Below are 14,510 nucleotides of genomic sequence, written 5' to 3' on the forward strand. Positions count from 1 at the left end.
TCAAAAGCGGTAACTTTGCTTTTGACTAGCTCCAGCTGACTATCTTGTATTCTCTGAATTATTAGACTTTTGCATTTCTTATCGTTCCTACGTAATTGCATAATGTCTTTCTGCTTCTTTTCTCGTGCGGACTCGTTGTCACTTGCTAATATTGCGTACGGTTCTGACAGGACATCGAACGACCTTTCAACATGTGACAGGACTTCCTTCTCATCTAAAAACACTTCCATTCTATATTTCCAGTCACTATAGTTCTTCCCGTCTAATAGCGGTATTCTATATCGCTCTTCTTCCATATTAGAAGTTCTAATCCACCACGTGGTCGCAAGTCACTTTCTCACTGTTTCCGGGATTTCTGGAGTTCCTGCGCTCGTAACCCCTGGGCCCATAACCTCTGGGAGGGGTGAATCAATTTGCACAGTTGTTCTCTGGGTATTGGAACTTTATTCCAAAAGACAAAAAAAAGAATGATACACCATACACGAATGCATCTAGCGAACTTCGCACCATGACTGCGGCCAACCGACCGAACCGACACACATGTACCGACCAACTTCGACAGACTCGACGAACTGCTCAAGCCCGAGCAGGCCACACACCTTCTCCCACACCGCAATATCGACAGTCAATTGTCAAAGCATATATGAGAAATTGTCTCAACTACAACATAAACTAATGTGATGGGAGATAAATTTGGTTGAATTTAATTTGGTTCTTAAATTTGTCTGTAATATTTTCTTGGTAAAATATTTGATGACTTTTTCATGTAATTAATTTTAGATTCCAATGAAGATTGAATCTCTTGCTGGCCTTGGTGTTATTAAAGTGGAATGCGGTTCTCAGTTCTCTGTTGCTCTCACACGCTCTGGTAGTGTATACACATGGTAAGGAATATTTTTTATTATCATATTTAATTAGATTCATTGAAAGTCATTGCTAGTAAAACTTCCAAGTGGAAAGCCTTTAAAATTTGAGTACTAGTAAATACAAATGTGTATGCCTCCATGAAGGAAGTTTATATGACTTGCTACCATTACCTTGAAACCTGGTGAGTATGGCATGGTTCCTTTTGAGGTTAAAATAATTGAGATAGTCGTTCTAACTTAGCCAATTCTTATTTATTGTGGAGGTCGATGAAAGAGCCATTGAATTAAGGTAACTCATTCTTCTATTGACTGTTTCTGCTATGACCTAGCACTCAAGTCAAGTGTGTATTACAACCTCAGTGCTAAAAATCACCATTTTTCTAGTGCCAGCAAAGCCTTCTGCTGGAAGTTCTACCAATTCTACTGCACTAATTGTAGATTCTTTTTTTCTTGGAGTTGATGAATATTAAAATCAAAAAGATCTCGATGGAAATTTTTTGTAATTCCATGGAGTTCTATCTCTATTTAAGGACATCACTTTGCTTTCCAGTCTTCAATTTTAGGTATTTTAATATTTGAGAATGTAATGATTCACTTAGATGCACTACCTAAGTGCTGGAATTCCATACTTGCCTAATGATTACGCCTTGGTATGCTATCTTTTTCTGAAATTTTGGGACTTTTTTTGAAAAATGGATGTCTTTGGATGTACTTGTGTATTATTTTTCTTTTAGTGTTGTCTGTGGTATAAGTTTTGCCTAAATTTGCTTATTAGGGGCAAAGGTGATTACCATCGACTTGGACACGGCACTGATGACCATGTACGGCGTCCACGTAAAGTTGCTGCCTTGCAGGGGAAGAAGGTTATCTCAATTGCAACAGGTTAGTTTCCAGCTATTATTTTTTAAGTTAATTCACTGGTCAAGGTAGGTTACAATGGAATGTAGTTCACAAATATGTACTCATCTTCTCTGTCATTTGTCCACTTTCTCACTGCGTACATATTTACTTTCACTCTTTGGAAATATTTCCTTTTGTTCTTCATTCGTTTTATGAACCCTTTTCTCTTCATTGACTTTCATTGCATAGCTAACCTTCTTCCCTCTATCATGGTTTTCAGAATCCCCTCTCCATCCAAACCCTCAGAATTCTTTTTATCTCCCAAGCAGTTTCACCTCCTCTCACCATCTCTAGAACTTTCTCATTCCTTTCCCTCTCCACCCATCATACCTTTTCCATTCTCATCAATACCTTCATGTCAAACAGCTTGCACCAATTCTCATCCCTCTCCTAAGTGTCCACCCTGTTCAGTAGTACATACCCCTTAGATAGTAATTCATGGTCCATATAGGCCATTTGATAATTTTTTTCCTTCCACACTTACTCAATGTTTCTCTCATCAACTATTTCTTACTTTTAAATGTCTCTTTTGCCAGCTTTCTTCCCTACCCAAGGACTCGATGTGTCCAAAGGTGAAGGATGAAACTTCTCAATTCCCAATGTCATCTTCACTTTCCATTTTTCTTTCGCTTTTGTGCTTTTGAAAGATTTAGAATGGTATTCTTCCATTAATATCTGTTTGATTTTGTGAATGAAATCTTAAAAATACTATTATTTTCACTTTGCTAAAGTCAAGGTCTATAGTAAATTTGGAAAGTCATGGTCTGAGATTACCTGCACATGCCTACATCCCTCTTCATTTTTGCTGGCCATGATTGGCCTGAAAGACAGTTCACACTCATTCAGGTTTTCCATACCTCCTTATTAGAATGTATTCCCAATCTCTTTACATCCTATGAATGAATCCTATGAAAATCCTATAAAATTGAGTGAATATTAGGGATGGTCGGATCGGATACCTCGGATCAAAAGTCGCAGAAGACTTCGGATCTGGATCTGAAATTTTAAATAATATCTTCAGTGAATGCAACGCTCTCTTCGAATGTGCTGTCGCATGCGTTTCTTGTCCTACTCATGAACCATTTTGTTTGAAAGTTCTCGCGGAGGTTACATAGCAAAATTTTAGCCATAGAAAATAAAAAAGGCAAAATACGACTGGCACGTAGTGTGACTCTTCCCAAGAGATTGAACAATCATCGGGGGAATCTCAGCGGCGTAGTCGTCGTAATAACTACATCAAAAGTAACTACGTCGCAGAATTCAGAAAACCACCCTCGGCCGTCCATCAGCCCATGCCTCAGTTGTTCTTCTTGTTTCAGAAATCACACGGACCATAAATCATTGTCTTCTAAGGAAAATATCAAATTACACGAGAACAATTGAAGCGTGTTTTATCCCTACCCCATCTCACCAACTGACCTTTTTTGGCTTACCTGCTTAAATTTTCTGTTTCTTGACAACAGATGCTAGGTGAGTGACTTTCTGGGCCCGAAGATGTCTCGATAGCTTTGACAATTAAATGGCATGCATGAGATTTAAAAAAGAAATAGACCAAACGCTATGCATTCCTGACGATATTTCTGTTTATTTTTCAGCTCTAATTGATTGCCACTGAGTTTTCTATTTACAATTAGACAATACAACTATGCAACATTGTCCAAATAGCACAATTTTCCCGTACCCAATGCCAGGCAAATGGATTAGCATATTGCAACAAAAATTAGAATTATAAACGCCGCAGTACCTACAGCCCTTTTCAATTGCTTGTCACCGCGAGCGAGTTCACTCCCGTAAAACTTCCCCATTCATTTACTTCTTTGAATTGCAAATAATGAAATCTCGGGTCCACTGCTCGGGCGCCATTTTATATGTGCCGGTCCCGACTCCCAGGTATGATTTTGCCCAACCACCTTCCTCCGAAGATGTTAGGACGAGTGAGGTTAGCAAGCGAGACAACACATACGTATTTGTTTTTCCCCGAGTCGGAGGAGTCACTGCCTTCGTCTACCACTCCCCTCCTCCGATCCAGGGTAGGGAACTCGGATTTCTGGCGACCAGCGCCGTTGGATTTGCACTAAAACCAGTAAAATTGGTGGGTGGCAGAGGAATCGCTGCATAATGTGACCAAACTCCCCCCTTAAATAATAAGATGTAGGTTCTTGTTCCTTTTAACATAAATCACTTTTAATGAACCTCAAACAAGATAACAAAAAAATAACCCAATAAACATCGAAATACCCCCCAAAAACACAAAAATACCTTTAAACACAAATATACCCTGAAACACAATAAACCCTTAAACACAATATTGATCAAACAATGAAATTCAGAACAAGTAAGCAATGCCTTGGAAAAAAAAGAAGTATTTTAGTCTTCAAGGCAATTTTAAATAGCTACCAATTACAATTGAGAGATAAATACTCTTGAGCAATGTCAGTTTTTTTCTTAGAAAGACGAATTATCGTCAATGCAATTCTGAGAAACAGAGAACAATGAGGGATTGACTGAAAAACAAGGTCCTTCTTCTTCTTCCTACGAGAGAGAGAGAGCACGAAACACACACTTTTTTTGGGCACACTATTTCAGCTTTAACCAGCTTCACGAGGGGAAAATAGGGCAATAGGTTGTTCGCTTACGCTTCCTTTCCGGCAAGGATCAGTTGCAGAAGCCACTCTGGCCAACATACGGCGGATTGCATCTGGCCAGTACTTTCTCCAGAAATTTGACCCCCTTCAATGCCCAGGAACATGCGTAGCAGAGTACACAAGGGCCCTCTTCAGCCTTTCCTCCTCTCAGGTGCGATTCCGACGTGGTGCGTTATAATTTCTCTCCTGCGTTGCTCGTGCGTCACCCTCATTCTCTCAGGTGCGTTCAGTCTGTTCACCTTGTTCTGTCTCTCTCGTCTCTCGCTCGTCCTTTAATCTGATTCCTTTACCCATCGTTCCCCACACTAACGTCATCTGCACCTTGCACGTACGGTGACGACGTTAGCGGGGAACTAGGCGAACTACAACCCCACATTTTCACCTTTCATTTGTTCACTGATTCACCATGTTATGAAAATTATACAATTCAAGAAATACAAACAATTGCAATACAAAATTATATCACACAAAATAAAATAAACCATTTGGCAACAAAATAAGGGGTTACGTCACAATATATATACATATAAATAATATAAAAATAATGAGCTTTCATTATTTTTTTATATTTCTTTTCACATGTGATTTGAATAATTGTTTAATGGAGATGAGATTTTATTTCAGGTTCACTTCACTGTGTGGCATGCACAGATACCGGGGAAGTTTATACTTGGGGAGATAATGATGAAGGACAGCTTGGAGACGGTACCACTAATGCAATACAGAGACCACGTCTTGTGGCAGCTCTCCAAGTAAGTTGTTTTCAATTAAAGCAAAACTGTCACCATCAACAAAAAATTCATGCTATAATAAGTGTCAGTGGAAATCCAGTAGGTTTTATTTGTAACATGACGTCATTGCTATTCTTGCATAAGCCTGAAGTCTTTTTCTCGATAAATAAACTAGGCATAACTTGGCTCATTGTGGTGTTAGCTAGTAAGTGAAATATTTTACTTAAGAGGGCTCAAAATGTGAATCAATCATGAAATTGATTTTAGGGGACTTAGGATGGTGTTTGTGGTATGATGGAAAATCAGATGTATCATGTTTTACATTAAGTATAGTTTTGCTGCTTCAAGTTTTTATTAAGTATATATCATAGAATGCCAATGTAATTGCAAGTTTTATTGCTGTAATTGAGGTTAATAATAATAATAATTTTATTGATTCTAGTACATTTTGAGTTACTGTCACATAGCAAGTCAAAGAGTTAAGTATACCTTTGAAACAGAAAAAACTTCAAAAACTTAAAGTGACCATAGCTCAATCAGAAACAAAGCGATTAACTCTACTGATGAGTAATAAGTACTTCTCACTAGGTATTTATGATGGCTTTTTTTTAGTGTGTACAAATTTTTCAATTTCTTTTTTAGCCTTCCCGTGATTTCTTTAAAGGCGATGTAAACATTTATACTCATATTAGTAGAATAGACTCAAATTATGTAGGCTGAATATTAAATGTTTCAATCTCCTTGGGAGGTGTTTTTGGCATTGATTGGAATTATTCTGATTGGCTGTCATAACAAGAGGTTTATTGTGATTGGTAGGCTACGAGATCGAAAATTTGGTGCTAGAAATTTTTTCATTTTGAGGACTCATTACGAGGGCTCAGCTTGTCATTGGAATGAAAAATTAAAGCCACAACAAATTCTAATCAGTCTCAAACACATGCATTTCATAGCACTGTGGTTATTTCCGGCACAATTTTGAGGTGAGGGAGAAAATGTGAGAATAGTTCAGGTTTTAATATGCTATGCAGTTTCTTCTGCTAAGGAAATTCAATGTCGATGTTGAAAGCAATATGGACTATGTGCTGTAGGTATGTGCCATGAATGGGATTTGTAAACGTGCTGCAATTGCATGATGATAACAATTTTTAATGTCCTTTTAGTTTTGCAAGTATAACATAGGATATTGTCATACAAAGAAGAGACAAGCAGTTAAGTATATTCATATTACTAGGTACATTCGTAATTATTTGTTTAAGAGTCTTAACTAAGTGTTTAAAATTCTTGATTAGCCATATTTTAGTAAAAATTCATTCTCATAAAAATATAATAAAAATAATAAGGGTATGCTTTTAGCGGTTAGCATGTTGCTTCAAAGATATGAAAATTTATTTTTATGTTAATGTGAGGTCATTGCGAGATACATTTTTCATGTATAAGTACTTATTGATAAACAGGACTTTTTCTCACGTGCACCATTCCCATCTCATTAAAATGAAGGAATTTATTTTTCACTTACTTAACTTCATGGAGTGTAATTATAATTTTTCAGAAAGATTTTGTACTGTGTGTTATAAAAATAATATATGAACTAGTTTCTTTTACCTTATCCTTGACATTTGCAATCATCTCAATTTACTGTAGCAGATCATTTTGTTTTTTTTTTAAGATATTCTGCCATGTGAAATGAAACATTAAGTTTTAATGATGGAACGGTCTTTCTTTTTAGGGTAAAAAAATTACGAGAGTGGCGTGTGGATCAGCTCACACGTTAGCGTGGAGCACAAGCAAACCTGTTTCTGCTGCTGGCCGGCTACCGGCTCGTGTACCCCTAGAATACGATCTCTTGAGGGACATTCCAATTCCTATCCTTCGCAATCGCCTTCTCCTGTTGCACAATTTCTCTGATCTCTTCTGTCCGAGTGTTGCCATGTTTCCTTTGGGAAGTGGTGTGAAACTAGGGGCCTCAATGGATCCTGCAAGTGGGCGTGGGAGGAAAAGTGGAGGTGAGGGCAGTGGAGCAAAGACCTCAGAAGATGATCACAAATCTGGAGATACAGAATGGGAAGGACCCCTACGTGGGAACTTGGATAAACTTCGTGGCATTTTGGTTTCTACTGCAAAGGAAACGACTTTTAGAAAGGTAAAGTTTAGGTGTTTTTTTTATTTTTGCATACTGAAGAATGCCAGGGCTTTTTTTCTGTATATGTATGTTTGCACTTAAAAATTTATATAAAGCCTAATACAGGAAAATCCCGATTATCCAGGCCAATGATGGAGATAGTGGGCACAAACAATCAGAAAACATGGGTAATCCAAATTTTCCCTTTCACTTTTGTAATGTTTCTAATCTATCCAAATCAAACGATTTGTTATTATTTATGCACAAAGTCTGTTATTTTAGAATGCTTCCCTGACTCATTGAGAGCTTCATTCACCCGACTACGATCTTTTTAGTGGCAATTACCATATTTATCTGAATGTAGTCCCCTCTAAAGTAAAGGGGGGACTATATTCAAACCCTTTTTTTTCCCTCGAAACTCAAGCCTCAAAGTTATAGGGGGACTGCATTCAGAGAAATACGGTATATAATTGTACTCGTATTCCCTGACCTCCATTACCCCAGCAAACTGTTGACTCAGGTGAGTGCTTGGCTATGACCCATTGGGCGCTTATTTTTGACTGGAGCCTCCGGGCTTCTTGGGCGGATGGTATTCAAAAAGTTCTGTGAAAATGGCTGGGAAGTCATGGATGTTGCATATTCGAGGTGAATATAAAGAATATATTTCCTTGGTGACATGTAGATTCTTGCCCGGTGGTTATTTTTTTTAAATAATCCTATTTAAGAACTCGTGGTCTCAAAATGTTTAATTGGTAAGTAAAAAATTTTCTGCCTGCCTGAGGTGGTGATTTTAATTTTTTGATTGTATTGTGATAAATTTTTGTGCTTCCAACCAAAAGTTTGCTTGTGCATAACCTCATAGCTGTATTAATTCGTAAGGAAGCAGATGTTTCTCCACAAGTGCTGTAATATACTCAAATATGTAACACAATATTACTCACCGTTGTGTGTGGTGTAAATAAACTTTTGTGATTAATATAATGCAAATGTAATTAAACTTTAATATTTCATTCCAGGTGGTGCAAGCAACAATGGTGAGAGACAGGCAGCATGGTCCTGTCATTGAACTGAATAGAATCCAAGTTCGAAGGTCAAGATCAAGTGGAGGATTGGCTGGTCCACATGGTGTCCGCTCTGTTTTTGGTCAAATGGTATCAAAGATGGAGCTCTTGTTCCGTGGAGATGCTCTTCTACTCCCTCATCGTGTGTGGAAAGTAAAATTTGTAGGTATGTATGTTCCCAGAAATGAGAATTGATTCTCAACCTTCTTTAATTTTCAGTCATATCACAAGTAATACTTTTTGATACAGTTAGCCTGTTGGTTAAGTTAAATGAAATATCAGTGACAATTCCTTAGGCTTTCGATATAATATGCTGTGGAATAGTGCAGGAATTTTGAAATCCCTAATACAGTGGAACCCCAATCTATTGTTCCTGCATTGATCGTTTTCCCACATTCATCGTTCGCCGTTCCTGGTCCCAAATAAAGTTCCGTAAAGGCAATGTAATTTCTTCCTGCATCCATCATTCCACAAAGTATCTTTTTCCCGCATTGATCGTTTGACGAAAATGAGACGAAGTGTTTACAACATGTTATTTGTGGCTAATAATGACAGACAAAACCCCCAGGAGATTGAACTACAATAGGGAGAAGCTGAGTACCATGGGATAGTTACATTAGCACATTCCCCAAGATCCGCTATCCCCCTCCATTCAGCACTCGACTGAAGCTTTCCTCTTCTCCTAAATAAAAAAAAATGTCCCAGCTCATGCAGGGATCATATTACAAAGACCTTAGCTTCGAAAAAAAAAATTAAAAAATATCAAGTTACAAGAGAACAATAGAAACGTGTTCCCTGCCCCCCCCCCCCCTCCCCTATTCTCACCCACTGGCCTTTTTCAGCCTACCGGCTTCAAAGTTCCCAGTTTCTGGAGGTCAACTACTGCATGAATTACCTATTAGCTCAAAAGGTGTCTAACAATGAATTTTGTCAATTGGCATTATACATTTATTAGATTGAAATATTTGTAAAGGGCACGTAATTCAAAAAAGAATGAGACCAAACACAACGTATTTCTAACGTTATTCAAAACAAGGAAATAGTTAGAAAAATACAATGGTGATTTCTGGCGAAACTCGATATCCTCGTAACTGAGCTTCTCGGCAGTTAATGTGACATTTTTCCGAAAACAGGATATCAGGTTATTATCAGTTATCAATTTACGAGTTATACTATAAGGCTCACTTGTAAGAGTTACTGAGGAAGGGATATCTTCTCTGGATATTTTGTTTCTCCGTACTAACAATCGAATTCATCTACTCATCTGGCACTACGCTAATTAGAAAAGAATGTGTAAGTTGCCATCTCTTTAGGACAAAAAATTTCATGGCGCAGTCATATGTGTATGCTTCACCCTCTGCAGTATGTTCTGCGTAAGACGTATGCGATAGCATCAGTTCCGAACTTCACCTCGCACAAGTGGTTCCGTACTTCCCAGGGTGGGTTGACTTCAAACTAGCGTTTGTTTTCCGTGTGAGTTTAATAAAGTAAGGTTTCATTTTTATTAGTTTTATTTTTATCCATCTTCGGACCATCGCACTTCCAAAGAAACAAGTGAGTACTTTAAAAGATGGACTGAAAATGATTGAATATGAAGAAAATCATCCGGGATAGAAGCACATGAATATTGGAGAATGCCTCGGGCTATCCGCTAGCACATGACGGTAGGGGTGGGGTAGAGCGAGCTACCTGGTGAAAACAAGAAGTGGGATGAAGCCGAGGCTCAGGCGGGTGTGCCACTGACGATGAACGCAACATTGTTCATGCTTTACACATGGCCTAAATGACATGAAAAATATATTTATTAGACAGGAACATTACAAATAATTGACTATTTTTGGCCTATATGATCCATCTCACAACCAATCACTGCACCAGCGAAAGCTGTAGTTTTAGGCATAACATGCACCTTGCTCTCGTGAATACATATATGTACTGGAAATGGTGTTTCATGGATTTTTACATTAGAGAGAAATCCATAATAGTAGGGTAAATGCCGGGTGGAGAGCAAACATTTTTTAGCGGGGTGGCGTGTTCCTTTAGGATATTTGAAAGAGATATTATTCCAATCAACAATATGACCTAAGTGCCTCGATAAAATACTAGTATTCCTGTAATTGGCTAAAATCCTGTTTGAATCCTTTAACGAATATCATAATTACGCGCCAAAATCTTGCGTGTCCTGGGACATAGGCAACCTAGGCAAACATTCCCACGCCGATCGTTTTCCCGCATTCATCGTTTTTTTCGTCCATCCCCCTGAAAAAACGATAGATCGAGGTTCCAATGCACTGGAAAGGATGGGTAAGCAATTATTGGAGGAGTGATAGATTATAATTCCACTGTATTTAGATCTTGTACAAAATTCCATAGAGTCATTGTGGGGAAACATACTAACGTCATTGGTGTATGAAAGTCTAGGGGCCACTGTGTCATCAATGGAATAGAAATATTTGCATAAAAAGATACTTAAGTGTCTTTTGTTTCCAAGTTTTGGGAACAGAATGTATTATAATGTTTTAATAATATGAACAGAATGTTTGAAAATGATGATTATTTTCTTGGCTGCACTGTATTTACATCACCATTCTGTTAAAATATGTATCATCATGGTGACATTTCATGTGAAGAACCACATTTTAAGTGACATTTTGCCTGTTGTGCCCTCAGGTGAAAGTGTTGATGACTGTGGAGGAGGGTACAGTGAGAGTATAGCAGAAATGTGTGAGGAATTACAAGAAGGAGCCGTTGCACTTCTGGTACCTACTCCCAATGCACGTGGTGACCATGACTATGCTCCACCCCCAACCTCTGTGAATGCAGCTGGGACTAATGGCAATGCATCATCTGTTGGAAGAGATGCTTGTTTCCTTCTCAATGCACAAGCTAATACTCCCTTCCATATGAGAATGTTCAGGTTTTTAGGTATGCTATTAGTTGTATGGTTTCTAAGTTTGGTATCTCTACTGTCTTCTTTTCCCATTGATAAAAACTGATCTCATTTATATTGTTCATTTCTTTCCCACTAATTTGGGAAGAAAATTTTTTTAGAACAATACATATATGATAATTTTTATTCAAGATATAGTAAAATTTTCTAAAATAATATATATTATTTTCATGACTTTTATAGTTGCTCATATGGCTATTTGTTGTTATCCTTTTAGGAGTCTTAATGGGTGTGGCTATAAGGACTGGAAGCCCATTAAGTCTTAACTTAGCAGAACCTGTGTGGAAGCAATTAGCAGGACTCTCCTTGACGCCTGCAGACTTATCAGAAGTTGATCGTGATTATGTTCCAGGTAAGGTTAAGCATCATTCATGGTTAATTTGGTTCTGAAGATGGTTAAAATTATTGAAATGGTACAATGAAAATGTACTCGCAAGTCAAGGTAGATATAGATATTGTAAATTATGAAACATTTTTACGTTTTATTTAGGTTTGATGTGTATTCGTGATATGGATGGTGATGAAGCAGCATTTAGAAGTCTGGCAATGCCATTCTCAACTCCATCATCCACTGGCCATGAGATTCCTTTGTCTACCCGCCATCGCAGAATCACCCCTAGTAATCGACATGAATATGTCAAGCTTGCTTTACATTACAGGTCAGTTTTTATTCTGTAAAGTTTGTTTGCTGTTGTATGGCATAAATATTTTCCATTTTTATGGTGACGGAATGCATGAGCTCTAATTTATCAGAAAGATACAGAAGAAGTAGCCACCCTTAGTCATAGACTCCCTCATTTTTCTTACCAGACTCATATGATATCTAATTTCTCCTGTTGTCTTTCTTTTGATCTTTCCTGACTCAACATTTTTCAGACTCCATGAATTTGATGAGCAAGTTGCAGCTGTTAGGGAAGGCATGGCACGAGTTGTACCAGTGCCTCTGTTATCCTTATTTAGTGGCTATGAATTGGAGACTATGGTCTGCGGCTCTCCAGACATACCTTTGAGCCTTCTAAAATCTGTTGCCACCTATAAAGGTAAAAGAAACTTCTAAATTTAAGATTATTTTCAATTATAGTTGGGTTGTTTCTTTCTTGAATAAAAGTGGTAAAAGTTAATCAGAAACATTGGAAAAAAATCAGGCTTTTACAAACATTAATTTTCCAAATTGTGGCAGAAGTTTGTTGCAATGAATGCCAATATGGAGGAAGTTAGGTGGCTAATTGTGGCTTCCTGTCTCAGGAGTTGATGTGCCTTATGAATTGCCTCTCTCATAATTTAAAACAGTGTAAAAAGTTAAAAGGAAATCATATAGTATTGATTGTCAAAGTAGTTTCCTAAGTGCTGTGAGAATTTGATGCTTCTGTGAGGAAGTATAAAATCTGATCATCATAACTCTTGTATTTAATGGTTATGTTATGTTGTGCTTCATTTTTGGGCTTGTATTTCATGGATAAAAGATAGGAATAAAAATTTCAATAATAGATGAAAACTTGGAGCCTGAATCATGGGATAAAATTTCATTTTAGGAGATGCTTAATGGGATTGTAGCTAAAGTTTTGAAACTTTTATAGGTGTTGACGGTAATGCACCTCTTGTCCAGTGGTTCTGGGATGTGATGGAGGAGTTCACTAATCAAGAGCGATCATTATTTCTTCGATTTGTTTGGGGAAGGACTCGACTTCCAAGGACTATTGCTGACTTCAGAGGAAGAGACTTCGTATTGCAGGTTTGTACCCCAATCTTTCTTAGTATTTGAGAAGTAAAGTGTGTTCCAATATTTACATCATTGCTGAGTAAACATTAATTTGTATGATAATCATATGGTTAATATTTTATTGTATGCAGGTTTTGGATAAATACAACCCACCAGATCACTTCTTGCCTGAAAGTTACACATGCTTCTTTCTTCTGAAGATGCCAAGGTATTCTTGTAAGGTAAGCTTTCAATGTGCTCATAAATTTTTCAAAGCTCCTACCTTTGATAAAATTTATTTTTTGTGTTGGATTTAAATTTTTTGCACCTTTGTTATCAATATTTCGATGGACTCTAATTGGATACTTAATATTGTGCCCTTGCCTTTACTCTAGTGTGGTTAATTAACTACAGTGGCATACATATTTGCCCTATTTTCTCATTATCTAAATTACAGCATGTACATGATTATAAATCTGTATCGAGTTCATTCTTTATTGTTGATTTTTTGCAGACTGTTCTCCGTGAAAAACTAAAGTATGCAATCCACTTCTGCAAGTCCATTGACACGGATGAGTATGCTCGGGTAGCAATGACATCAAGTACGGCATCCACCACAGTTCCTCTTGGAGTTGGTGGTGGCAGTGGACTTCCTCCAGGCAGTGGTGCTGGAGTTGATGGCTGTGGCAGTAGTGGGATACGAGGTGGTCATGGATTGGATGACACCACCACGACCACCACCACTTCGAGTGATAGTGAGGAAGGCGGTGCTGTTGGAGGTGGCCAGCACATAGGCCGTCGGGGAGGGGGAGTTGCGGGTGGCTGTAGTGACAACAATCCGCTTGGAATAGTTGACATTGAAAGGGATAATGATGACCTCGATAGCAACGAAAGTGAGGGCATTCGAATGTGTTATTTGTAATCTGCTTGAGATAAACTGGAGAAAATTTCTGTGATGAAGTTGGCACATTGCTAGGGAAATGAAAGCCACTGAAAAGGAAAATGGTTCCTTGAGGTAGGTGGTGCACTATTGGCCGTTTGAGTTGATTTTTTTCTTCCTCTTCTAGTCAGTTGTTCATTTGAACTATTCACTTAGCAATAGCCTAAGGCAATGAAAGATTTGGTGGAATAGTACTTTAGTTTATTTATTTCACAAAGGCTTTTATTTATTTGAATGATGTGAATTGCTTTTGTATAGTACTACTGTTTTATCATGAGTATAATGTATTTGCCTTTTGTATTTTTATTTTAATGAAGAGTTTATCAAATTGTTTTGCCTAAATAAACCATGCTTAAATGCAGAATATGTATGTGATTTACAAAAGTAAGATCCCTAGCAATATCCTCACACTATGCTGTGAACTTCTGGTCCCTCTTGCCTAATTTCTACGATCGGGAGAAAACTTGTGGAACATTGTTAGGATATTGCATAACTGTTTACTTTACGAGCCACTCTTTGAGTAACTCTGTCAATTGTATCATATAGTGGCTTGGCATAAATATTAAAATATGTTATTTGCAAACCTGAGTAGTCTCCCA

The 14,510-nt window shown here is 37.7% G+C and overlaps 1 protein-coding gene across 4 annotated transcripts in view; it reads left to right on the top strand.

The window, feature by feature from the left end:
* Positions 1–14,275, top strand: part of LOC124156259 (E3 ubiquitin-protein ligase HERC2) — a 149,075-nt gene extending 134,800 nt beyond the window's left edge. For all 4 annotated transcript variants that reach the window (XM_046530682.1, XM_046530685.1, XM_046530684.1 and 1 more), the window contains 12 exons: positions 781–884; positions 1,642–1,748; positions 5,036–5,163; positions 6,869–7,282; positions 8,278–8,488; positions 10,993–11,247; positions 11,490–11,624; positions 11,763–11,931; positions 12,149–12,312; positions 12,850–13,004; positions 13,124–13,213; positions 13,486–14,275. In XM_046530682.1, the coding sequence (XP_046386638.1) occupies positions 781–884; positions 1,642–1,748; positions 5,036–5,163; positions 6,869–7,282; positions 8,278–8,488; positions 10,993–11,247; positions 11,490–11,624; positions 11,763–11,931; positions 12,149–12,312; positions 12,850–13,004; positions 13,124–13,213; positions 13,486–13,893 (2,340 nt within the window). In that variant the 3' untranslated portion in view covers positions 13,894–14,275. The remainder of the gene's footprint in view (positions 1–780; positions 885–1,641; positions 1,749–5,035; positions 5,164–6,868; positions 7,283–8,277; positions 8,489–10,992; positions 11,248–11,489; positions 11,625–11,762; positions 11,932–12,148; positions 12,313–12,849; positions 13,005–13,123; positions 13,214–13,485) is intronic.
* Positions 14,276–14,510: the final 235 nt, after the last annotated feature.

Source organism: Ischnura elegans, chromosome 3, assembly GCF_921293095.1.
Source record: "Ischnura elegans chromosome 3, ioIscEleg1.1, whole genome shotgun sequence".
NCBI lineage: Eukaryota > Metazoa > Arthropoda > Insecta > Odonata > Coenagrionidae > Ischnura > Ischnura elegans.